This window comes from Musca vetustissima, unplaced genomic scaffold, assembly GCF_032173495.1.
Source record: "Musca vetustissima isolate MV318-11 ecotype Yass unplaced genomic scaffold, APGP_CSIRO_Mvet_v1 utg7762, whole genome shotgun sequence".
Taxonomy (NCBI): domain Eukaryota; kingdom Metazoa; phylum Arthropoda; class Insecta; order Diptera; family Muscidae; genus Musca; species Musca vetustissima.
This window is the reverse complement of record NW_026887718.1, coordinates 854,411-882,400: the sequence shown is the minus strand read 5'-3', so window position 1 is coordinate 882,400 and position 27,990 is coordinate 854,411. Positions and strand designations below refer to the sequence as shown.

At 32.8% G+C, this 27,990-nt stretch overlaps 2 protein-coding genes across 2 annotated transcripts; both read right to left on the bottom strand.

The window, feature by feature from the left end:
• Window positions 1-39: 39 nt before the first annotated feature.
• On the bottom strand, window positions 40-21,068 carry LOC133335412 (anaphase-promoting complex subunit 13). Its single transcript, XM_061543683.1, has 4 exons — window positions 21,056-21,068; window positions 2,403-2,451; window positions 210-356; window positions 40-149 (listed from the first exon to the last, which is right to left on the bottom strand). The coding sequence occupies exons 2-4, from the start codon at window positions 2,412-2,414 to the stop codon at window positions 66-68; spliced, it is 243 nt and encodes an 80-aa protein (XP_061399667.1). The 5' UTR covers window positions 2,415-2,451; window positions 21,056-21,068; the 3' UTR covers window positions 40-65.
• On the bottom strand, window positions 11,863-27,391 carry LOC133335411 (endocuticle structural glycoprotein SgAbd-9). The gene is made up of 3 exons (XM_061543682.1): window positions 27,289-27,391; window positions 12,175-12,302; window positions 11,863-12,088 (listed from the first exon to the last, which is right to left on the bottom strand). Exons 1-3 carry the CDS (start codon window positions 27,304-27,306, stop codon window positions 11,863-11,865), a joined length of 372 nt encoding a protein of 123 aa, XP_061399666.1. The 5' UTR covers window positions 27,307-27,391.
• Between the last annotated feature and the right edge of the window lie 599 nt (window positions 27,392-27,990).

The following is a 27,990-nucleotide window of genomic DNA, read 5'->3' as shown; positions in this document are numbered from 1 at the left end:
TTCTTGTGACTTTAATCGAATAAACAGATTGCATGTAGATCTAAGAAGCTTTGGTTGGAAGTTTCTTAGAATGTTGTTAGATTCAGTTGATCGTTGAGAGAAGATTCGGGTGCAAGGGAGCCAAGGGCTAAATCAGTCCATTTTTGTTCCTAAATTACAAAATGCAAATAGAAATAAATTCTTTAGACAATTTCCAATATTTTGTTTACCTGTTCACTTAGAGTTAAGTGTGAATCACCACCATCTGCTTCGGGGTCGGGCAATTTGTCGGCCGGTACTAGTATCTGATCAAACGGTAACTCTTCTTCGCGCCACTTATTATCGACAATGTCTAATAAGTGTCCATCGGCGGGAGCCTGCAGCGGAATAATAAGAATACAAAATCAAACTTGATTAAAGTATTAAGGGGTCTTTTAATCGTTCCACAGAGTAGTCAATATAGCTAGAGTTTATTAGTTTTACAGTTTGTACACAACTTTTATGGTTTTTAATTGTTCTATAAATAACTGACGTCATTTTTACACATTTTGTTCTGTTTGTTCTCACACATGTTTTCATTGTGGCTATCGATTTTTTATCAAATAATTTTGTTCTCTTTCGATACGGATCACTTTTAAAAAGATAAGGGAGTCCACTGTTTTTATCAAATGTGGTATTAAAGGGAAATTATAATTTGTAGGTCGAGTAAATGGTTGGTTTTGGGGTGTCACTTTTAGAAACTACGAGAATTTAACTCTAATCAAAGTTTTAAATTATTTTATTAATATAAATCACTTAAAGTTATTACATGTACATGTGGGAAACACCAAGTTCGTATATAAGAACGATATAATAATTGCATCCTAAAGAACCATTGATGTATGAAAAAAGTTTAGTCTAACTCATGATACAATAAGAAGGTAAAATAAGGAAGGTTCAACAACAAGTGACTTATATTTTATACATTTTGGAAATCTATAAAAAAAGAGGGTGTTCACTTTCCACCGTGTCTAAGGTTCTTTTCAACTATGAACCCTGCTTTAATCTACAGCATCATTAGAAACCTAAAGTGGTTAGGAAAGTGCAACCTTAGCACGTAATATGTCCAAATATCTATAGCCATCGAAACTATTTCCTATTTACCTCCTCATACTTCCTTTCTATCCCCCTTTCTCCCCTACAGATCTCTCCATACCTTTCATGGAAAATCACAATGGACCGGACGGTGTCAGAGTGCGGGAGCCACATTAGTGACTGCATATTCCCAAATCTAAGGAAAACTGTTAACAGAGGTACGCCGCAGTGAGGGGTGCTTTCTCCCCTACTGTAGCTCGGGGTCATAAATGAGATTCTGGTGAAGTTCGACCATGTGAAAATAAAGACTTTAGTCTTTGCGCTGCTGTGGTTTTTTAATGAGTTACACATTTTAACCAATTTTCGTAATTTTGTCAACCCTACGAAGAAAAATTGGTATTGGTACTCTCTACGAAACGTAAAATCCCTAAATATCATCTACCTATCTTAAATTGAGTGGATCTCTCATTAATCTATAAAGCTGCTCTGCATAATTTACACCGAGGACATGGCATAATTAATTATACATGACCTAGGAAGTTAGAGGACCATTATCAACAAAAATGTTTCAGTTTCATTGCGGTCAATCTGTTACAACAACAAATTTCAGTTAGTTACCATAAGAGTGGGTCTACTAACCGAAATGACATGTCTAACATGGCCAACTGTCCTCCACTGTTAATTCTGTGTAAACAGCGGGACTTCCAAAAGAAACATATGACATTCTTTATGGAGGCAAAACGTAGATCACCCTCTTAAAATGAATAAGCTCTATTGAAACGGATTGAAGTTATGAAATAAATTGAATATTAAATACTTAAGGATGAACATAGTTTTTTGCTTTTGTTAAATTTCGCAGGTAGTCATGCTGCATTTGATATTTGGAAATCATTATTTTGCTTTATCTATGGCGTTTAAATTCGATTATACATATTGGCTATGTTTGTGTTATATTTCAAAATAAAAAGATAATCGAACCATCACGACTTGGACACTTGTGTGGAATCATTGTTCGTATTGACCCCTTCATCATGTTGTCTGCTCCAAATTACAAAACATGACATAATTTATATGTATAGGCACTGCAACAAACAAACTCAAACATTGTCTCTGCTTTGTTTTATTATCATCCCACTAGAAGAGAAGTCTATACCGCTGTGGATTGGTTTCACACACACATGATATACTGAATTTCCGAATTTTTTCGTTACTCATTGTTTAATGCCCTTGATTCTGCTGAGCGCTTAACATTGTCACTGCCAAACATACCAACAAACTCATTATGAAAATCAAGAGTCTACTAACACTAACTACGTAAGAACTGCAAGGCAATGCTACTCCAAACTCACCTGACTGTCCATCACTATAGTCTCAAACCGTTTTTAAAACTTGCCTTTTTTTACTATTTAACAAATAAATGGAGTGTGGAATTGTTTTTACTGGTGGCCACAGTCCTTTGTCGATTAGAACAAATTCACTATTGTTTTTAACAAAATATCGGATAAATTATTACTTCTTATCTGCCCGTTTCCAGTCAGTTTTTGTTTTGCTTTTGCAAATTAGTCAGATGCAAAATAAGACCGACCTAATCTAAAAACGTTTGATCGCTGCAAACAGGGGAGATATGAGAGAATAGCCGATAAAGACCTAATCGAAACGAAAAAGGAAGACACTTATCAAGTTTACGAATGAGTGCGAAGCATAACGCAGTGGAACTCGTCTTGTTTAGAATGAGGGCGAAGAAAAAAGAACAAAAATTGTTTCATTTTGTTCGGTTCTGCGGGTTGCCATACGGTCATTTACTCATGATTAGACCTCGGATTTTGCATATTTGCATATTTTTTAATAATGAAGATATCGAAATTCTGATTGGATACAAATTCGTTTCAAAGGATTTAGAATTATTGGAAGGGTTCATATTTTTTTGCATATTTGCATATAATGCATATGCACGAGATATGCAAAATATGCAAAAATATGCAAAAAATATGCACGGTATGCTAGGTCGATATGCGATAAATATATGCAAAAAAAAAAAAAAAAAATAAATAAATAAAAATAAAGGCAAAAATATGCAAAATATGAAAAAATATGCAAAAATATACAAAATCTGCAAAATATGCAAAAAATGCAAAAATATGCAAAATATGGAAAAATATGCACAAATATACAGAATATACAAAAAATATGCAGAATATCCAAAATATGGATAAATATGCAGTATATGCAAAAATATTTTTAAATATTTTTGCATATTCTGCATATTTTTTGCATATTCTGTATATTTTTGCCTATATTTTGCATATTCTGCATATTTTTTTGCATATATTGTGCATATTTATCGCATATCGACCTAGCATACCATATTGACCTAGCATACCGTGCATATTTTTTGCAAATTTGTATATTTTTGCATATTTTTTTCATATTTTGAATATTTTTGCCTTTATTTTGTATTTTTTTGCATATATTTATCGCATATCGACCTAGCATATCGTGCATATTTTTAACATGACCCCAAATATCGGTCAATTGGAGCATGAAACGCCTAAATACAAAATTTGAGTCCAATATGCAAAAATCCGAGGTCTACTCATGATGTTTCGTTTAAATCATGGCATTCACTTTAACAGCAGGTGTGAATCGTACACACGTCGAGTATTTCTGTAAGAGTATTAATCATGTTCACGAATCCAGTGAATTAATTATATTTGATGTATAAGCTATGTAATTGACATTTGCGATCAAATGAAGAACATTCAGTACGTTTTCAGCGTAGAACTGTCAAACTAGCTCTTTCTCTTTTCGCTCTCTTTTACTGGACTTTGAAGTAAACAGACAATATCCAGCAATAGGTTCGTTCGTATACTCAATAATTTGTACAATTTGGTACAAATTATTACAAAATATTGTTCGTTTACCGAAAAGTCCAGTAAAAGATAGTGAATTGAGAGAGCAAATATGACAGTTGTGTTACTGAGTTTTTTTTTGCAAATTCTTACAAGGAAAATGTACTCATTATGAATTTTCTTCTACCATCAGCTGATATTTAATCAGCTGTTTTGTTATGTTTTGTAAACAGAAAAAAATGTTCTCAAGCAAATTGATTGTTTTGTGAATTTTATTTTGATTTTGTATCATTAAACATTAAAATGGATGAAAGAAAGTATTTATAAACAACATCAACATCGCTTGTTATCCATTTTTCTAATAAAAATGCTGCATTTTGTTTGCGTCAAATTGTTTGTTGTTTTAATCAGCTATGTCGAGACAAACATTTTACTGGATGTTGTTCGTTTACTTTTTGCAATTTTTTTTCTTGAGAACGAACAATTCGTATTTTACTGTCTGAAAATTCTTGTTGAGTAAATGTTCTGGGGAAGCATGACATAATTACAGAAGGTTGTCTCATTTGGGAATTTGATGATGGCAGCTCTTTTTCATTTGGAATTCAGAAATCAATTTCAAATAAAATGAAAAAAATTCATAAAATTTTATGTATGTCGATTGGCATATTTTAAATAAATTAAACAAAATATGTTTTCTAAAGCTAAGCGTTGCTCTCAAGATTTAACCATGGTTGTTACAACTTATATTTATTAGATTAAGAGGCAGGGAACTTTCAAATATTTGTAAATATAAATGATTTATAATTTTTTGCCACTGAACAAATAATATGCGAAGGAAGATATTTTCATTTAAATTTTGAAAGCTGAATACTGTCAAAGGCAAATTTATGAAAAAATTAGAAACATATGACGAACGCACTTAATATTTGGTAATAATTGTTACCAAATATCGAGCAAACAGTCACAGCTAAAGTTGAATATTATGAATATTGAGAAATGCAATAAAATAAATTCTAATGTAACAATTAATCAATAAGTATTTTTGAAATGAAATTGTAAAAATATTATTGTAGTTTTTTGTATGCAATCGTCTCGTCAACAGAATTGACGACAAACATCGATTATACTATAAAATGTACCATAGTAAATTCCAAAACCAATGTCGAAAAGTGTTTCCATACACAATTTTGTTAAATTGGACCAAGTTTAGACGCGCACCATAACGTTCTATATTGTCCACCAGAGGTAAGTAATGTGTCAGCTATGAAAATGAAGACGAAAGTGACCTAGATGTCGCTAAGTGCCATTGCATGATATCGTGACAATTGTGCATAGTTCACCGTTTATTTAAACATATTATAAACAAATGTATAAAATATATACATTTTTGTTTTGTTAAAATATTAGATGCCACCCATAGAAACATGTCAAGCCGAAAATTTGAAATTCTCCGTTGGTCCATTATTCTCAGTTGTTTTAAAGGTTAAATTAATAATTCGTAATTCATTTATTTTTTAGGTGGACACTGTTTATATTTTTAGATTAATTAATTATTATTTAATTTGTGGAAGAAATCTTCTTCGATCTTTTGGATAATGATTATAGAAGACGATGCGGACATTTTTTTGAGCGTGTATCGTAGCATTCAAATGTAAACCCACATTGGCCATTGAATGTTTTGTTTATGTTATTCACAAACAATGATGCATGAACATCTGTTTGTGTGCGTTATTGAATTTGCATTTTGCAGCACAAATTACAACATTTTGTGGTTAATTGCATTGTAAACCATTGAGAGTTATAATCAATTTCGATAGACATCAACAAAATGAACCTGACCTTTTACATTTAAATCGTTTCGTATGTGGTCAAAATTGACATTTGTCTTTCTAGTTTGTGCGTTTTCATCCAACTTTGCATAGCAAAAAAGACAACAACAAAAATTGACCCAAAGAAGCGTCACAATTTTACACCCAATTATTGACTCGAATTATCGATCTGATTGAGGATATATTTTTGAGAGTATTTAAATATGAAATATGAACATATTTAGTAATTATGTCTAGAGAAATTTAATAAGATCTCCCAGATATACATTCAGGTTTATCCATGTATTTTCTTAATTGATGCACATTTCTAATTATCAGGAATCAGGACAGTTTAACAGTACATTGGGCATATTTTGCATTTAGATCTACACCTACATCCATATAAAGTCCAAAGAATGGTTGCTTGAACAACAGACAGAGTTTGGAAAATTTTTGAACAAAATGTGCTTCACTTGGTGGGTGTGATAATAAACAAAATTGTCGTATTCGGGCCACTGAAAATCCACAAGTTATTGAAGAGAGGTCGTTACATTCAGAAAAGTTAACTGTTGGTGTGCTCTTTGTTCCGAAGGTGTGATTAGACCTTACGTCTTCAAAAACGATGGAACAACTGTCACCGTAATTCGGAGCATAATGATCATATGATAAAAAGAAACTCGAATGTTCCATCCGATTTTTTTTTTTCGACAAAACATTTTTTGAATTCGTAGGCACGTTCACACAATTTTATTCCGATTTCATTTTCATTTCATTTATTTCACCCAATGTAATATAAAAAAAGCCAGCATGGTCAATAACTTATATAACAATCTATAATAATAAATGCTATTGAAGTTAAATAAAGATGGCTCCCCAACCAAGAATTAAAAATTGGCAAAGTAACACTATGCAACCTGTAATCAGCGATTTCTTCAAAGCCAACTTCATCAAATACGAGACAAATGCACAAACAATTTCCTCCTATACGCAAAAGTGGAAAAGGTAAACTTACGAAGGCTCAAAGACAGCTGATTCCACAATCTTACGACTCTAACTACAAATGATCTTTCACAAATTACAGACGAAAACCTCGGATACAACAACTGAGGGTTCCGAGAGGATCTACACATCACAGACCTACTACACAGTGGTAAATCAACATTTCTCATAATTCTATAATAACACAAAAGGATACGATATTCAACATACTTATCAAAGAATAGGCCAAGCAATTTAACAACAAATTGGGAAACATGATGACTACGACCCAAACCATATACATAACGAACATTGGAGTTAACAACCTTTTGGAGCCAATGCAAATGACCAGAATTAGAGCCCGAAATTACCTCCAAACAATAGTTTACCTGAGACATCAACAACGACATAGCCACCTTCACCCTAAAAGTCGGAACAATTTGTTAGCTGCTGGGTTATCGACAAATATTTTTAAATATTGAACTTGTTTTGTTCAACCCAGCTAGCATTTAAAAGATCGTTTAAAAAAATCACCCTAGGGAGTCTTTAAAGAGTCCTTTGGCGGTTAAAAACTGATTGACACTTGGACGACCAAAAAGGGACTAGAAAATTATTAATAGGAGTTTAATTTAAATACAAAAACAAAATGTATAGCAATCGCAAAAAAATCATCAAAGTGTGCAAAATATGACTATTATTTTCCGTTGTTTATCATATTTTGATCATCTGAAGATTGAAAAAGGCTTAATCAAAAAAGAGCATACATATGTTTGAAAAGCGATTAGAATTGTGTATTCCCTGATCACATTTTGCACAGATGGGCGATTAAAAATGCTTGTCTTGTTTTCTTCTAAGTAAAACGGGACATTTTTTGCTCATTTATAAAAGTTAAGTGAAGGTGTTAATATCAATTTTTAGTGAAGTGAAACAAAGTCCACTAAATTAATTATACTAACGCGAATTGATGTAATCCGTCTAAAAGCGAAGTTCTTCTACATCAGTCTTATTTGCGTCCATGCTCCGACGGAAGACAAAGATGAACAGACCAAAGACATTTTTTTACGAGCGCCTAGAAACTGCATATGACCGCTGCCCTGGTCATGACATTAAAATTCTGCTAGGAGTTTTTGGTGCAAAAATCGGAAGGGAAAATATTTTTGGTGCCACTGTCGGAAAATTCAGCCTCCAGGAAACATCCGACAACGATATGAGGTTGACTAACTTCGCGGCAGCACAAAACATGGTAGTTAGCAGCACCAGATTCAAGCATCTCGATATTGACCATGTTGTGATAGACGGAAGGCATTCGTCCAGTGTTTTAGACGTTCCATCAATACGATACCTTGTGGCAACCAAGGTTCGCAACCGTCTTAATGTAGCAGCAAAGGTGCGATCTAATGTAACACGGAAACTCGACGTCGAAAACATACCAACCTGCTTGACGAAAGTACTTCTTGTCCCGACAATAGTATAGAAGCACAATGGCAAATAATTGCCCACTCCCTACAAACTGCAGCAAAAGCAAGACCACCATCAAGAAATCCATGGTATGATCAGGAGTGTCGTAATGCTACTGTCGTGAAAAACGCAACGTATGCGGCAACTCTGCAGACAGTAGCAACACGTAATGTGATGGAGAATTATCGGGAGAAAAGGAGAGGAGAAACGTATTTTCAGAAAAAAGAAGAAAAAAACAATAAAAACGTGAGCGTGAGCACATTGAGATGTACAGGAGTCAGCATGAAATCCGAAAATTTTACCAACGAGTAAAACACCAAACCGAAGGATTTGGTGCAGGCACATCCTCCTGCAGAAATGAAGAAGGAATGCCGGTGACAGATACTGACAGCGTGCTGAGGATCTGGAAGGAGCATTTTGAAAAACTTTTGGTATCAAATAGTAGCGGTGAAGAGAATACCCCAGAACCAGTAATAGATGACGGTGTATACCACCTAGCCAAGATGAGGTCAGAATAGCAATCAATCGCCTGAAGAATAATAAAGTAGCAGGTGGCGATGGTTTACAAGCCGAACTATTCAAGTACAATTTGGCTAGTTGAAAGCATGCCCAATGATTGGAACCTCAGCATATTGTGTCCCGTGCACAAAAAAGGAGACAGGACGATGTGTGCCAACTATAAAGGAATAAGTCTCCTTCCCATCGCATATAAAGTGCTATCCAGCGTGCTGTGTGAACGACAAGCCAATGGTCAACTGGCACAAGATCAGCAGCTAAAGTCGGAAAGGACATATCGGAGCCCTTTAATACCGAACGAGGATTCAGACAAGGTGACAGTTTGTCGTGTGACCTTTACAACATCCTGCTGGAAAAGATCATACTAGAGGCAAAGGTGAACAGAAAAGGGACTCTGTACACCAAACAACACATGTTACTCGCCTACGCTGATTACATAGACATAATGGGTCGAACATTGAGAGCGGTAACAGCCACCTTTGAACAAATTGAGAAGGAGTCTGCTAAAGTGGGTCTGGCAGTAAACGGAGAGAAGACCAAGCTGATCGTATCAACGCGCAAGACGTCCAGTAGACTCGGACCAACTGTGGAAGTTGAGAACTACAGCTTCGAGGTAGTCAAAGATTTTATATACCTTCGTATCGCCATAAATAAAACTAATAACATCAGTTATGAAACTAATGACATCAGTCGGAGAAGGATAGTGTTGGCCAACATATGGCCTGAGTAAGCAGTTTAGAAACAAGGCCACTTCCCGCCAGACCAAACTCACACTCTACAAGACGCTGATACTACCCGTGCTATTATATGGTTCTGAAGCATGGGTACTTACGCAAGCAGATGAGGCAGCTCTTGGAGTATTTGAGAGAAAATTTCTCCGTAAGATATATGGGCCGATCTGCGTTGACAGTGAATTCCGCCGTCTAATGAACCATGAGCTGTACAATGTATTCTCGGACATCGACATTGTTAGACGTATTTAGCTGCATCGATTACGTTGGCTAGGTCATGTTGTGAGAATGGATGAAGATGCCCCAGCCCAAAAGGCATATAAAAGCGAACCAGCTGATGGTGCAAGCAGAAGGGGAAGGCCACGAATAAGATGGAAAGATCAAGTGGAAGAAAACATTGCGGATATGATCTTTCAAACTTGAAAAACTGCACAAAAGATCGACGCGCCTGCAAATCTTTTTTAAGCTCGGCTTATGGAACGAAAGATCTGTCACAAGCCAGCTAAGATAGTAAGTAACGCAATTCATTATAAACCAGAACAGGATAAAAACTTAAAATATCTTTCAGAAAAACTTAATGATAGTGAAAAACTAGGGATCTTACGCGGATATTGTCCGCGGAGTGAGCACGTCTGTATTTGTTTGCTGTGCATTTACACACTAATTTATTAATATAAAAAGTGCTCCTTATGAACTAAGTATTACAATATGACTTAACCTATCTTAGACTAATGTGTAAAAGAGAGAGAGAGTGCACCTGCCATAACACATGGAGTGGACACACACAAATCTTTATCTCACATGTGGCAAGATTACTCCCCGTAACCTCACCCCAACATACCACATGTGGCAATAGAAAACTCCTATCTTATTCTAGTGTATAAACATTCAACAAGAAAATGCTCTTATCTGTTTTAATGGACGAACTCAAAGTGTTCAAAACTGCCCCCCCCCAGGGGGGGGCATTTTATTAATACATATACATATCAGAAATGCATCAATTCATTAAAAAATATATAAAAAATGTACAAAATTTAAAAAATTTAGATCAAAAATTTTTAAAACATAAAATGACTTAAAAACAGAAATTAATATGGTGAAAAATACAGTTAATTTCGTAATCTTAGTAGCCCATTTGAAATTTTGAGAAATCGAAGCCAAAAGTTAAAAACTCCTTTATTTACTCGAGTTTAATGGGCATGTTCAAAGGTGCCCCACCCATGGCATTTTACGGAAATTTAAAATAACTTTTTTTGTAATAAATATATATGAAAGAAATGACATTAGTTATGTTTGAAATGATTGTTTGAATGCAAAAAATTTGTTTGACGAAAGAAAACTATCACAGAATTCTTCCTGCGCCCTTACAACCAAATGAATAAAAGTTTACAATGACACTGAGAAAACAGGGTCACCCATGCACAATTTTTCGACAACTGAAAAAGGAAGCCAAAGTGGTTTACGCATATAGAGAACAAGATTGCCATATACAACAATGTGGTTGCGGGTCGGAAAAATATTAAACCAAGATTTTATGAGCGCTGTTCAAAGCTGCCCCACGTTCAAAGGTGCCCCCCTCTCCCCTACATATATTTTGGTTCGAATAAAAATATTTTTTGTTTATTTATTTTTTAATAAAGACTTCAAATTCATATCCTTGGATGTAAATTGGTATTCTTAGAATTTAGGGCGTTTTTTTAATGTCTCTTTAATGTGGAAAATATTGAAAACATATTAACATAATCGATTACATTTTAACAAATGACCTCAATGATGTCATTCATTTTTGTTGTCCATACATTGGTCAGACAAGTTCCACAAATTCAGATCACAGAATTGCAGACATGAATAGCTTTAAATTGTTAATGGGGATTAAGCCAATTTAGATAATTGGCTGCCGCTGGACTCTTTTTAAGTGATGTAGCAGTCGCATAAAGACAAAAATACGCAAATAGCTTTAAATTATTGGTGCGAATATCGATGAATAATTACAAATACAACACCTCAACGCCGTGTCTGGCAGAGGATTAAAAAAAAGAAATAAATATGTTTTAACACGCAAATTAGTATGACATTGACCTTGTCGAAGATCACAAGACTGTCTTTCTAATCATAGAAAAAAAAGAAGCAAACTGCAGAAAACCACTTACATCTCGTTTTGGATTTTTTTCTTACCTCTCAACATCTGCTGTTTTAATGCTAATTCAGGAGGCCATATTCTTCGGCAAAGAAGCTCAGTTCTGAAAGCTAAAAAAACTTTTATGAAACCAGTTTTAATTTAGAAACACCAAGGCAATTAACAAAGACACACATCATTGAATGAAAACACATGTATCTAACTAAATAATTTATTAATTTTTTATTTAAAAAAATCTCATAGGCAATGAAGAACAAAAGTAAAAAAAACAAAGAAAAACTAAAAAAATAATGACATAATCATTTGTACACACGACACAATTTAAAATGAATTTAACCAGACAAAGATTTCAAAGAACCGGGGCTCAATTTACGGTTCTTCAACATATAGCGGGCCTTGTAACCCTCCTTGTCGGCTGTGTACATGGTAATGGTTTCGGTATCAGTCTTTTCATCGTAAACGGAGTAGGTACCCATAACGACTAACTCCTGTTCGGGTGTACCGGGATTCATAATCATACCGATTTCTTCACGTTTGCTGCCATCGGGTTCTTCCAAGCTAAGATGAGAGATGGGAGATGAGAGAAGGACGAAGCATTTATTAGTCATTGAATTTGTGGGACATACAATTGTAGTATTACTTACTTGAAACGATAGCCTTCCTTGCTGGGGGCAAAGCTATAACGTTCCTGCATAATTGTGGGGAAGATGGAATCCAACAGACCGGCAGAAGCGGATGCTGAGAAAATGGCCAAAATGGCACATACCAACAACTGAAAACGCAATAGTAATATATAATTTATAATTTTATAAATATTTATTATATTTTATAATAAGTAGATTTAGTAGTAGGATGATTAATGAATATTTGGAAATATGACAGGTTTAAGACAGTTTAACCAATTATCATTTACATTTCTTAATTGCTGCTTCAATGGGTCGTGTATGTTCGTTTAATTTTCCAGTAAACATTATTGTAAAATTACACAATGGCTGAAATAGCAATTTGAGCGACAAAAAGTCAATTTTTTCACTTGTTGGTGCTCAATTCCTAACATATTGATAAAATAGGCAAAAAAGTTTTTACTTTTGGCCTAATGTTTTATTGAAATCGCTTCAGATTTAGATATAGCTCCTATATATAGTTTCAACCAATATTAAGTAAATGGTGCACCAACGAGTTAAAGTGTGTTCGATTGACACAACATTATTATTTGTAACGTATCGAAATGGGTTTGCAAAAATGTCTGGTAAGTTTGGATAAAATTGGTTTAGATTTAGATATAGATCCCATGTAAGTTCGGTTGACACATATTTTGCACAACTTTCTAAAATTAGTAGGGGAGAGGGCGGCACCTTTGAACACTTTTTGCTTTCAAGCCTTACAAAATTTTTTATTTTATAATTTTTGGTTTCTTATAAATTTTAACTAATAGGTACATATGTAACCTTTAAAATGAATATACATATGACATACTATAAGCTTGATAAATATATTTTATTACTGTTTTAATGGACGAACTCAAAGTGTTCAAAACTGCCCCCCAGGGGGGCAGCTTTGAAAATGGATTGGCATTTTTGAACGACATGGTTTTTTACAGTGTTTATGTTCAAATATGTATGTATTTTATTCATACATATCAGAAATGCATTAATTCATTAAAAAATATATAAAAAATGTTCAAAATTTAAAAAATTTAGATCAAAAGTTATTAAACATAAAATGACTTAAAAACAAAAATTAATATGGTGAAAAATACAGTTAATTTCGTAATCTTATTTGCCCATTTGAAATTTTGATAAATCGAAGCGAAAAGTTAAAAAATCCTTTTTTACCCGAGTTAATGGGCATGTTCAAAGGTGCCCCACCCATGGCATTTTACGGAAATTTAAAATAACTTTTTTTGTAATAAATATACATGAAAGAAATTACATTAGTTATGTTTGAAATGATTGTTGGAATGTAAAAAATTTGCTTGGCGAAGGAAAACAATCACAGAATTCTTCCTGCGCCCTTACAACCAAATGAATAAAAGTTTACAATGACACTGAGAAAACATGGTCACCCATGCACAATTTTTCGACAACTGAAAAATTAAGTCAAAGTGGTTTACGCATATAGAGAACAAGATTGCCATATACAAAAATGTGGTTGCGGGTCGGAAAAATATTAAACCAAGATTTTATGAGCGCTGTTCAAAGGTGCCCCACGTTCAAAGGTGCCCCCCTCTCCCCTACATATGGCCTAACAGTGCTAAGTTAAGGTATTTAAATTTCCCCTTTTCACAAAAACGACTCTAATATAATGGATTTTGGCCAACAAGAACCCATTTTACCAAATTTCAGCGATTTTGACGATCGATCTCACTTCGTTAAGAGGCTAGAGTAATTACAACAGAAAGACATGCATGCTTAAATGGACGTCATCGCTGCTCAAGAATATATGCACTTTATAGGGTCGGAAGTGATTATTTCCATGAGTTATACACGGAAAAACAAAATTAATATACCCTCCATATTATGGTGGAGGGCACGTACTGGTGATGGCAAAATAATAAACTTGGTATTTATAAAATCCATCTGTGAGCCTGACAGCAAATATAGACCCTAATCGAAGTTGTGGATTATGCTAATATTAAATAAATAGTGGACATCATGGTATCCCAAATAACCCGCAAACACTACTGAAGTTAATAAATAACATTAACTGTTCTGCCTTGAGAGTGTCTCATTGAAAAGTTCAAAAAGGAAAGACGAAAGATAGCAAATATAAGGAAACGGACTTTATATTTGCTAACATTCTCCAAAGGATGTTAGCAAATATAAGAAACGGACTATATAGAACAAGACTTTATATAAATATTGAAATAAAATTATTATAAAATATAATTTATTTCAATATTTTCAAATATGCCATTCGTCGCACGTAAATGGTTACGGTTTCAAATACAAATTTTATTTTAAAATGACAAAATCAAGTACAGATTTACTGGGGTTGCCATCATCGATTTAGCAAATGAGACTATCTTTAATAAATATGCCATGCATTCCCACGAATTCGAAAGATTTTGTCGAAAAAAAATCGGAATAAAATCACAAAATTAAGATGAAAAACCATTAACAATAAGTATTAAATATATTCTGAGGTTTGTGTTGCTTTTTTCAAATGAATTTTTCGCATGACACAAACAGCTGATTTGAAACAAGCTCCAACAATATAGGTTGCCAAGTCGTCCCCTTGAATCAATCAACAAATTAATGATATTACAGAGTTTTTCATACATTACTTTATGTTGTGAATAATAAAATATAAAAATTCAATTATCGTTAGAATTAACGAAATTACAAAAAATTGCAGAAACAATGTTAAAATCGTATACCATTTATATTGTATGGCAACATGTTTTTGTTGTGCAGAAGTTCGAAATTTTCAATTTAAGGGTCAACAATTTTTTTTTATATAATTCGAATCTACACAAATTAATGAATGCCCCTTAAGTGAGAAGCAGAACAGAAGGTAACTTCTGAGGGGAAGTGTATGTGTGAGGTGTAAAAAAACTCACAGTGTGTTCCAGAACATATCCGATATCTCCTAATTTTGAGTATATCCTATTAGAATAATGAAAATATGTGTTTAGGTTTATTTTCCTATTGCAGAAAAAAACCCAAATTCTTCCTCGACCATGATTTAAAATAAATCTGGATATTAGATAAGGCATTTTTGTAGGTTGTGTCAAAGCGCATATTTATTTAGTTTGACCAGTACTAGAATGTTGTTGTATTTTATAGAAGTATTGAAGTAGTTTACATTGTACCGGATTTGGTTAACTCAGTGGGTTTAAACAGTCAATTACTTTTAATATATGTCAAATAAATCCTCATAAAGTAGGTTAACCCGGTAAAAAGTTCTAATGTAAATGCCGTATTATTCTGATAAAATAGAATCTATTCAAACTCAATTTCTTTTGTTTGGTAAGCTGGGTCTACAGTGGAACTACAGTGGAACCCATGTCGCTTAAAGTTAATATATTTGCCGAAACTTTAAAGTAGGCATTTTATGCTAAGGGCGACAGCCCTAATTTGCATTAAGGGAACCCCACCCATTCTCGATTTTAATTTTTCAAGGTTTTCAATGGGCTGGTAAATCAATACCAATACTTGTTAAGGTTTGTAACTTTGCACATATATGTATGAAGATTTAAAAGAGAAGAAAAATAATTTACAAAAAAAATTTTGTTATTGTTTTGTTGTTGTTTTTTGTAATTAAAGAAAAGTCCCTATTTTTGATGGCGGGCATGATAACTACTCACTGGAACATCGGAATCCGAAAATTCCAACGGTGTTAGAAGGAGTACATGTCTGGCTCTGGTATGAAGTAGGATTATTGACTTCGCTCTAAAATTAACAAAATGGTGGACTTTTGAAAAAATATTTTTGGAAAATCGCCGATTTTTTACCAAAACCCAAGTTAAAAAATAAGGAAGATCTTCACCGATTGACTTTATCCTAGTTCATACAAGAGCTATACACTCCCAGAGAAACGTTGCAAAATTTGGAACCGATTGGATTATTAGTTTTTGAGTTATCGTGCCCGCCATTCGCAAAAAAATGTTTAGAGAAAAACGCGTTTAAAGTTTGAGAAGCCCTTCAGCCGTCACTTGATGCTGACACAATAAATCGGCTATATCTTCAAGAGTTCTTGAGATTTTCACTTGAAATTTTGTAGAGACATTCTTTAATCAGTGTAGATTCGAATTATATCAACACAAATTTTGACCCCGAGAATGGGGGGGGTCCCCTTAACAACCATAATCTGAATTTATCCATTTCAATATGGCAATGCTATCGAAAATCAATAGTTTCCTGTCTATTTTTTACGTTTGTAAAAAATCATGGTATAATAATAGAAGGTAACAGCAAGTGTTGTTGTACAACAAACGATACAACAACCACATGGAAATTTGTTTTTGTAAGTTATACTAGTGTCAACGTCATTTGACAGCAAAATGTAAACAAACAAATAAATTATATTTATTTTGAAAATAAAATATTTTCGAATCCTCAAAATATAATTTGAAAAACATGAATGAAAATCTTTCAAATTTATATTTCTATCGCTTCCACAACTTTCCTATAATTGAGCTATTGCCACTGATTTGTGTAACACATATGAAAATGCAGTGAATTGCGAGTTATTCAATGAAGAACGATTTGCTTCCTCAAACTTTCTCAACTGGCAGATTGAGTAAAATGAATACGGGAGGACATTTAATAAAGAACAATTTCGAATTGTATGCGTTCCCAATTTTCCTGTTGGGTGATTTTTAAAAACATAATTTGTCAAATTCATATTGACACTAGTATTACGTTGGAATCAAATCAGCTGGGACTTGCTGTTACCTTTTATAATTGTACCATGGTGAAAAATAAAAATGTATAATAAAGGCAAATTTGCATAATACTATACTATATACTTTTTCGTATGTAGCAGAGTGTCAGATGTTTAGTTTTTGAAATTTTTGAGTCCTCCTGCAATATATATATATAGTTATAGTAGTCTTTGCCGGCAATGTCTGTAGCCGGTCATTCCACCATTTACTAATCTCTCCATAGTCCGGACTATGGGATTCACGTTCCCTTCGATACAGAAGAATATTTCCACGAGAATTCTCGTATTGAATATGTTTTTAATATAAACAAGTTTTAAATATCATCGTATTGAACATTAATTAATTCAATTAAACCAAATGATCTTTAAAGTTCCTTTTTTATAAAAAGGTGACTGGAGTTATTCAAACCAGATATCGGCAGATAATTATCATTAATTTATACTATTTTTCAAACACTTGTTTTTGTTTTTTTTGTTTATTACTTTTGAAATATTTTAAACGTCAACATCAAGAAGTAGACGATTGGAAATAAGTTCGATAAGCTTAGAATGTTTAATAAATTCGAACATTTGAAAACGAGGAAAATAAAATCTTAATAGAGTATATATGGTGTTATCACATTGACATTTATAAATTCTTGTAGTCCAAGTATTTATTTCTAGCTCATTCTGATACGGATTATTCAAATTCAATTTAGAATTTTATTTGATTTTATTTCGATCAATGGCAGCAATAATGACTATTAAAATTTCGAACATTAATTTTTAATTTCAAAAACACCATTTAACGCACTTTAATGTCAATTAATTCAAAATCGTTTACTTCTTTTAAATGAAAATTTAGCGGATATAACACTTCGAAAATAAGCCTCGATAGCTCTTGACAGGAAACTATTTTAATCCATAATCTTTGAATGTCACAACTAATCTTGTTATGTTTCGTTTCACTTTCGAACATCACTCACCAATTTTGATGATGCCATATTTTCACTTTTTTTGACTAATACACGTCGCTCAGGGTGTAGATCACAACTAAGACTGATAGATCAACCCATATCGAAGTCACCACCAAGCTTTGTGATGTTTTTATTTCAGAAATCGTGATGTCAAATAAACTTTGCAAGATTCTTATGATTTGCAGCCAATACAAGTTTTGTGGTTTTTTTCTATTTCTTCATTATTATTGTCTATTATAATCTGTTAGTTAATAATATTAACTAAGCAAACACTCACTCAAACAGCAAGCGAAAGACAAGTTGAAAGGCCAAAACCGGTCTAAGACTATGAAAAAAAAAACATGGTCAATTTTAGGAGGCATCGAAATGATGGCATTCAAATTATTCGTATATCGCATGCCGTCCAAGAATATCAACACTTACACAGTTCGGTAGATAGAATCGTTGCCATCCATCATCACCGAATGAATTTTGAGAGAACACCGATGCTAATGAATTTAAAAATCCCAGAAATTACCTTAAGCAGACTAATAACATAAATATGTGGCATTTATTATACTTTGTGCTAGTGTTTTTTAATCATTAATCACGATTATAATGACGATTCTATTTTGTTTGTTGTTATTTATTTAAGAGTGAAAAATCTCAAAAAATTAATATTCAAATTTATTTGATTACCGCCCACGATAAGGATTTCATGCAACTATGTTGTTTTGATGATACACTACGTTACAGTGACAAACGTTTACGTCATCTACAAACAATATTTAAAAGTTTTGCTATTTTGACAAAAGTAGCTCCCTTCATGCGATGCTAATTATTTTCTACGAAACAATTTTTAGTTTTTTGGTTATTTTGTTGTTTTGGTTGATACATAGATTTTGGCGTGAGATAAATTTGTACATATGTATAAATTTAATGAGAAATTAAGCAAATATATAATAATGGGATATAAAGGAATTGAGTAACTAACATTTTAATAAGATGTTTGATTTGAATATTTTGTGCGGGGATTTGTAGGCAATTAAAATGTCTTCAGGCCCAATTTATCCATAATAGATTCCATGCAGCTTAATTGTTCCACTACGAGGCCTACTATATGTGGAAAATACATCCAGTTTCAGTCAATTATGGACCAATGTTTTACACGATTTATTTTTAAATTTAAATGAATTCCTAATAAGTGTAAACAAAATATGAGTTTCTTACTTGTAATAATTACTATTTAACAAGGTGAATTTAAAAAGTTGTAAGTGACAATCATATGGTTTCAAACTTTTTTCTTTACTGTTTGTAAAGCCTTTTGTACCAAAAATCGACATTTTATTTCCATTTCGATTTAAAATCAAATGAATTAATAAAAAAATGCAATAAAACTACAATAAAAATACAATAATAAAAACAAAACAATATGAAACGCCATTAAAAACCAATTTTAAATAAATACTAAGGTTTGTGTTGTATTTTTTTCAGAATTAAATTCTCGCTTGACACAAACAGCTGATTTGATCGTGCAAGATAGGGTTACTAAATGCCCCTCTTAGATCAATCAACAAAATAATGATATTACAGAGTCATTCATACATTTAATTTATGTTGTTAATAATAACATATTAGTAAAAACAAGTGAATAAGCGTTAAGTTCGGCGTGGCCGAACTTTGGATACCCTCCACCATAAATATACTGACAGGTACTTGAAATAAAAATGTAAGGAACATACCAAAAAGTGTTCCTATGCCGACATTTCTACAAACCGATTATGGTTCTAAATATTGGTCCTAGACCCCATGTTTCTTTGGACCAAATTTGTTTCAAAAAATTTTGATTTTATCCAAACTTTGCCCATCTTATTATCTCTTCCAAAATTAGTTCAAGTTCCAACATGGGGAATATCGGTCTACTCCTTTTGGTACCTCCCACATAGGGGCTAGGCAAATCTATAATGCGGAAAGTTAAAGACGACGTGGCCAACTATATGCTACCCTTCACCACTTTGGATATATTCCTAACAGACGTTAGGAATGACGTAACTATATATAGGAACTATATCTAAATCTAAACCGATTTCAACTAAACTTGTCACACGTTATGTTCATATATACGTAGAAGCTATATCAACATCTGAACCGATTTTCACGAAACTTAACACACATCATTCTAGACCTAATTCATTCCGCTATGCCAAATTTCGTGCAATCGAAAGATATATATTGACTTTGGTGGACCATTTACATTAAATCGGAGGAAATATATATATGGGAGCTTTATCTAAATCTGAATCGATTTTCAGGAAACTTAACACTCATCATTCTAGACCTAATACATTACGCTATGCCAAATTTCGTGCAAATCGAAAGATATATAAGGACTTTGGTACACCATTTACATTAATCAGACGAAAATATATATGGGAGCTATATCTAAATCTGGACCGATTTTCAAAAAACTTAACATACATCATTCTAGACCTAACTGAGTACGCTGTGCCAAATTTCGTGCAAATCGAAAGATATATAGGGATTTTGGTACACCATTTACATTAAATCGGACGAAAATATATATGGACCGATGTTCACGAAATTTAACACATATCGTTCTAGACCTAATTCAGTATGCTGTGCTAAATTTCGTGCAAATCGAAAGATATATAGAGACTTTGGTACACCATTTACATTTTTCCCAATTTCAATAGGGTTCGTCATTGGGCCAAATCAATTTTGAGTCGATTTTTTGAATATAACGGTTGTTTTTAAGGGTTACGTTTTTTTCACTGTCTGGCTGGCAAAGGGTGAATAAAAAAGGTGAGGGTTAATACAAAAATGTATTTTAAGAAAATGAATTTCTGTTACTGTTTTATTTAATTTATGAACATTTTCATTTAATTTAAGGGAAACCCCCCCCTTCTCGATTTGTTATTTTTAAGATTTTAAATGGGCTGGTAAATGAATAGCAATGCTTGTTAAGATTTGTAACTTTGCACATATATATTTGAAGATTTAAAAAAGAAGAAAAATAATTTACAAAAAATTTGTGTTCTTGTTTTTAGTGATCAAAGAAAAGTCCTTTTTTTGATGGCGGGCATGATAACTCCTCACTGGAACATCGGAATCCGAAAATTTCAACGTTGTTAGAAAGAGTACATGTCTGGCTCTCGTATGAACTAGGATTATTGACTTCGCACAACAATTAACAAAATGGCGGAACTTTGAAATTTTTTTTTTTTGGAAAATCGCCTATTTTTGACCACAAACTTAGTTAAAAAAATAAATAAGATCTTCACCGATTGGCTTTATCCTAGTTCATACGATAGCTATACACTCACAGAGAAAAGTCCCAAAATTTGAAATCGATTAGGTTATTCGCAAAAACACTGTTTGGAGAAAAACGCGTCTAAAGTTAGAGAAGCCCTCTTGATGTCACTTGATGCTAACACAATAAATCGACTATATCTTCAAAAATTGTTGAGATTTTCACTTGAAAATTTATAGGAACATTCTTGAATTAGTGTAGGTTCGAATTAAATCGAAATACAAAATTAAATTTTTTGAAACCGAGTATGGGGGGGGGGTCCCCTTAAATTAATGATACTTTAAATAAAAATCCGAACATTAGAAATAACATGAAATAAATAATTAAATATTTGTTAATTTAAATACAATGTTAAAGTATATATCTTTCTAAACATTATTCTCCTTATTGGTTGCAGGTATTTGAATATTCGATCTTTTTATACCATAAGGTGGAGCGTATATTGAATTTGTCATTTCGTTTGCAGCACCTCGAAATATTCTTGACATTCCTGATCAGAATAAAATTCTATATCGATTTACCCTTCCGTCTGTCTGTTGAATGCACATACATACGTTGCTATTACTCATAGTATGTTTGGTATTACAAAAAGCGGTCCACGTTTTTGAAAAGGCCCCATATAACGGCATCACCAAATAATCGGTATTCTGGGACTTTTTGACACTTTTTTAAACTGAATTGACTGTATTTTCGTACATTGACCCCCATTGGGTAGCAAATCTCCCTAGCAGAAGTATTCGATATGGGTCCACTTTTAAAGATAGCCCCCATATAAAACTGTACTCCCCATTATTAAGCATTTTGGAGACTTTGGACACGTTTTTCAATAAAATTTGCTATAATTTATATGTTCATTGGGTGATCCATCTTCCTAATATAACTAATCAATATTGGTCAACATTTTACCATAGCGTACATATAACGGCACCCCCAAATATTCGGTTTTTTGGGGATTTATGTCACGTTTTTCAACGAAATTAGTATTTTGAACTATCATTTGTTAAAAAATCTTACTAAATTAATAATATTGACACATTTATTTGGATAGTCCCATATAACGCTACCCTCCATTATTCTGTATTTTTGGGATTATGCACCCGTTTTTAAAACGACTGTGCTTTCATTTGTGTTTGACATACTAAAACACTTTCGTGGCACAATCTGTCATATCTTTAAAGTCCAGAAGGATTACAGGTGTTTTATATGTATACCTCATGGTATAAGTTATGAAAAGTTTAGACCGGCCAAACATAACGAATTTTTTACTAGTTTTTTACTAAAATCACATATATGGGCAATATTGCCAATTTTTTAATATTCCATTTTCAAAAAATCAGCTTTTTTGTTTTTGTGGCACATCTATGATTTTTGGTACACATATAGAGAAAAATGTTCTGACTCCGAAACCGTTCGCGATCAAATTTTTGGTTGATGCGCGCAAAAGTTATCGAGGTTTTAATTTTGGGCATAAGAAAAAAATCTTAAAATTACGCCGTTTATTATATTGACCAAAAACGTTGATATATATCTTCCTCCGTAAAATAAGAATATGAATATATTATAATAATCACGATAAAGTTGCACATATTCGCGAAATATGAGAAAAATAAAAAAATATAGCAGAATACATCAATATTTTCATTATTTTAATGACATACACATACCTAAAAATTAATTTAAAAATATCTACACAATCTAAACACGATGGTGAATCAAATGATATCAAAATCACACAAGTCCGTGTAGCGGTTTCGAAATCACAGCGACAACAAAACAAGATATTGAGGAAAAATATTTGTTTTTCGTTCGAAAAAATAATGTCATCATATTTATTTTTTTAATTTTATACAAGAAATTTCAGAAAAAAATGTTGGGGTTATTCTGCTATTTTACCCGAATTTCGCCGAAAAATTGACATATATAATAATAATCACTTTTTGTTTATAAGTATACGCCTTGCGGATTATATCAAGACCCTTCCGATAAATCTTAGAATTCTATAAATAGGAATAAATCTTAAAATAAAATAATATTATGAAATATACATTTTAAATTGCGTCTACATCGCGTAATTCTCAAAATCAGTTGATGCGCATGCGGTTTCCAGGAAGTACTGAAGTTTATCTTCCAATTCATATATATTTTGCGAAATTTCATTTGACGACTAAGATGTGCCACACGTTGCATTGAAGTACTCAAAAAATCGTAAAACGCGAATAATTTCCGAAAACTCCATATGCCATTAACGCGCATTCGATTTCGGTGTGCACCCTAAAAAAATACATCGATCTATACCGATTTCAATGTGGTCCATTAAGAACCATGGATGTGCCAGCTCATACTATTTTTGAGATAAATTGAGTCTAATTCGCGTAATTCTCAAATTCATTTGATGCGCATGCGGTTTTCAGGAAGTACTGAAGTTTATCTTCCAATTCATATATATTTTGCGAAATTTCATTTGAAGGCTAAAATGTGCCGCACGTTACATTGAAGTACCCAAAAAATAGTAAAACGCGAATAATTTCCGAAAACTCCATATGCCATTAACGCGCATCCGATTTCGGTGTGCACCCTAAAAAAATACATCGATATATACCATTTCAATGTGGTCCATTAAGAACCATGGATGTGCCATCACAATCTATTTTTGAGATAAATTGGGTACATCTCTCTTTCGGCTGAAGTTTTTAAAGTTCTCTTCTCGAAAAAGATCAAAATCCGTATGAGGTCATTTATTGATGCGGAAATGATACACAGAAAACGCAAATAAATCCGCGATATTTTCCAAAACATTTTTTGCCAAATTTCGTGTTTTTGGAAGGCCAGTTCTCGCCGTTCTAGTAGATGGATTTTCACGAAGAAGATTTTATATCATCCGAAACGTAAAAAACCTTATTGATCGCGGGTACCCATATCATTCAGTTGACAGATCTAAAAATTTGGCCCGAAAAATAGGTTTTTTAGAAATTTGATCGCACAAAATTCGCACCTTCGGATGAGTATTACTCTGAAGCTGTGCATACTACATACACAAAATACATATCAAATTACGCAGAATCGCGACTACAATAATCTTATGATCGATTTTTATAAATTCCTGTTTGCGTATTAAAGCTAGAAGTAAAATTAAAAAAACACTCAAAATCGAGCTTCAAAATGTCAGCATCATTTAAAGGTAGATGCAGTTAAAATTTTGAAAAATGATACATAAGGGGCGTAGTCCCCATTTTGTTGGCTTCTAGTTTTCTTTTGACACGAAGACCGTGCAATGAGTGGCTTAGTCACAAATCGATAGAGAACATAAAAAAACTGGTTCGCCTCAACCTGTTTTTACACGTTTTTTTACAATAAAGTAGACTCAGCTTCCACCAAAATAAAGTTTGGAGGTCAATATCATGAACAGTTTGCAACGACAGATCAGTTAACCCAAAACTATTCACTTTTTTTCATATACTTAAGTAGTTCCCGAGTTATAAAGGGGTGAACCTCCGCTTCAGCTATGTTAAAAAATTGGCAATATTGCCCATATACATACTATCTAAAAGCTTCCAAAGTACGAATTTCTAATATATTTCTAAAATAAATGTGTTTTTTAATGTTTTATTTATTTTATTAAAATAGAAAATAAACGTAACCCACGCGCGCGTTTAACAAAAATGTAAACAAACTGATTATATGTGTTTACGATAAAATTGTTTTTGTTTTTCGGAAATGAATATTTCGATGAGTTACAAACGGAACAATTGCTCAGACAAGATCCACAAATTTAGATCATAAAACTGCAGAATGGGCCGTGAATGTTATTTAAATGTTTATATAGATTTGATAATTGTATACCTCTGAGCTCTTTTAAATTTGTAACTGCCACATGGAAATATACATATCTACATATGTATGCTGTACAAATATCGAGGGAGTAACACATTAACACCACGTCTAACAGAGGATTAAAAAATACACCAGACGCGACCAAAACCAACACGCAAATTTATGTGACATTGACCTTGCCGAAAACAGCAGAAAAACACTTACATCTCGTTTTGCCAAATTCGATGACCATATTCTTCGATAAAGAAGCTCAGTTTTGAATATTAAAAAAATAATAATATGAAACCGGTTCGAATATAGAAACATCTAGGCAATAAGAAAGACACTCATGAATGAATGTAAACACATTTATCTAACGAACTTATCTATACACTTTTATTAAGAAAATCAAAGAAAATAAATAAAAATCGAAAATAAAAAATAAAATTAACTAAAAAATGACCACTTGAAAATGTGTGCAACACGCAATTTCAAATAATTTAACCTGTCGCCGATTTCAAAGTACTGGGGTTTAATTTACGGTTCTTCAACATATAGCGAGCCTTGTAACCATCCTTGTCGGCTGTGTACATGGTAACAGTTTCGGAATCGGTCTTTTCATCGTAAACCGAGTAGGTACCCATAACGACTAACTCCTCTTCCGGTGTACCGGGATTCATAATCATACCGACTTCTTCACGTTTGCTGCCATCGGGTTCGTCCAAGCTATGCGAGGGATTGAAAGAGATGGAGAAGGACAACACATTTATTACACACTATATGGGAAATACTGTGGAAAAATTACTTACTTGAAACGATAACCTTCCTTGCTGGGCACAAAGCTATAATGTTCCTGCATAATGGTGGGTAAGATGACATCCAATAGACCGGCAGAAGTGAATGTTGAGAAATAAGCCAAAATGGCACATACCAATAACTGAAAATGTAACAGCAACATCGTACAAATTAAGGATAAAATTATACGATATTCTCTATGGAAGTAATGTAATGCTATATTCGCAGACTTATATAAATGTTTAAATATTCTACTTAACATAAACTTAACCAAAATATTTATTTTTACACGACAAATATCTAAGTATAACATTATTTTCATAATTTCATTCATTGTTAATTTTTTCTACATGCCTCGCTTTGAATCCTAGTAAAAATACTTATAATCACGAGAAAGCCACTCCTTTTGCCAAAAATGTAAACATTTCATCAATATCACAATTAGTACGTGCTTACTTCGCTCTACTTTACCACTATTTGTGTTCATTTTTCTTCTCGCTCTCTCTCACACACTTTTTTGACAAAAATAAATGTATTACTCTAAAGAAAAAGGCACCACAACCATTATTCATCGTCCGCCTGTGTATTGTTTTGGTATCGTTTTCCGGCTCTCCCCTTATTTTGTGGTTTATTTGACAAGTAAGAATTTGCAGAGAGTAAATACGAATTTTTCCTTCTCAAGAGAGAAAACTGCAAAAAGTAAACGAACAACATCCAGTAAAAAGATTGTTTCGACACAGCTGATTAAAACAACAAACAAATTGTTTGGATTTGGAACCTAAAAAATCGTTCGCCAATTACTTTGTATTACCTTATTTTTAAATACTTGTTTTTTTTTTGGTATTTAATGATACAAAATCAAAATAAAATTCACAAAACAATCAATTTTCTTGAGAACAATTTTTTGTTTGTTTACAAAATTCAAAACAGCTGATTAAATATCAGCTATTTTCAAAATTATTTCATTTTCCTAAGAATTTGCTAATTACACATATATTGAAAAACTTTTGGGTAAACGAACAACATTTTGTAATAATTTGCCCAAATTCGAAAATTATTTAACATTTGTATATCTTTAAATCTGAACCTATTTCAACAAGTTTAGACTCCTTTCATTATTATATACACTCAAAAACACCATTATTATCGAGGTTGTTTTCAGGCCATTCAAAAATAATATTCGAAATCGAATAATAAGAAATAAGAAATAAATGTTAATCCAGTATTTATTTCTATTTTATTCGATAAAACAAAATCAATATCTAGTGGGAAAATAATTATGGGGACAATAACGATTTTAAAAATTGACACCTTTTTTAAATCACATACAATTTATATTTGCAACATAAACCGATTCTTCGATTTCATTAACTTATATCACTTTTTTCAAAATAGGTTTTAAAGATGTTGACAGGAACAGCATTTAATCCATGGCAATTGAATGTTACAATATTTATGTTCTTTTTTACATTTTTTTGCACTTTCAAAACATCACTCACCAATTTTGAAGATGCCATACTATTTTATTTTTATTCAATACACGTCGCCCAAGGCGTAGATCACAACTAAGACTGATAGATCATCCCATATCGAAGTCACCACAAAGCTTTGCATTTTTTCCAAAATCATGGTTCCAAAAAATGTAAAAATATTGTTAAGTTCGGTCGGGCCGAACCTTTTATACCCTCCACAATGGGATGGGTATTAAAAATTTTTTAAAAAACGTTGGGGAACCAACGTGACTTTTATATTGTTGCTATGTCAAAACATGAACCTATAGAGAATATTTCCTGTGAACATATATTTTACCTATCTGGAAAGTGGAATGCCTAATTACATCTATTGGCGGCTGTGCTATGATTGTATGTAAATGAGACCTTTATATGGGGCTATTCTAAAATATGAACCAACATTGAAAATTTCCTGTGTTTTACCCACCAATCCCCTTTTGTTGCAGAATGCCCTGAATTCATGAAAATACCAACCCCATATAAAAGGTATTGTCTAAACATGGAACCTTTTTGGAAATTTTGTGCAGTGACGGTTTTAGCCCACCAAGTGCCCGGAGCGCTAAATTATTGTATCTTCGGAAAACAGCGAATTTTATTCAGAAAAAATACTGGGCTCTCCAATGAATATTTCGAGATGTTGCAAACGGAATGACAAATATAATACACACACCACCTGACAATGTGGGACAT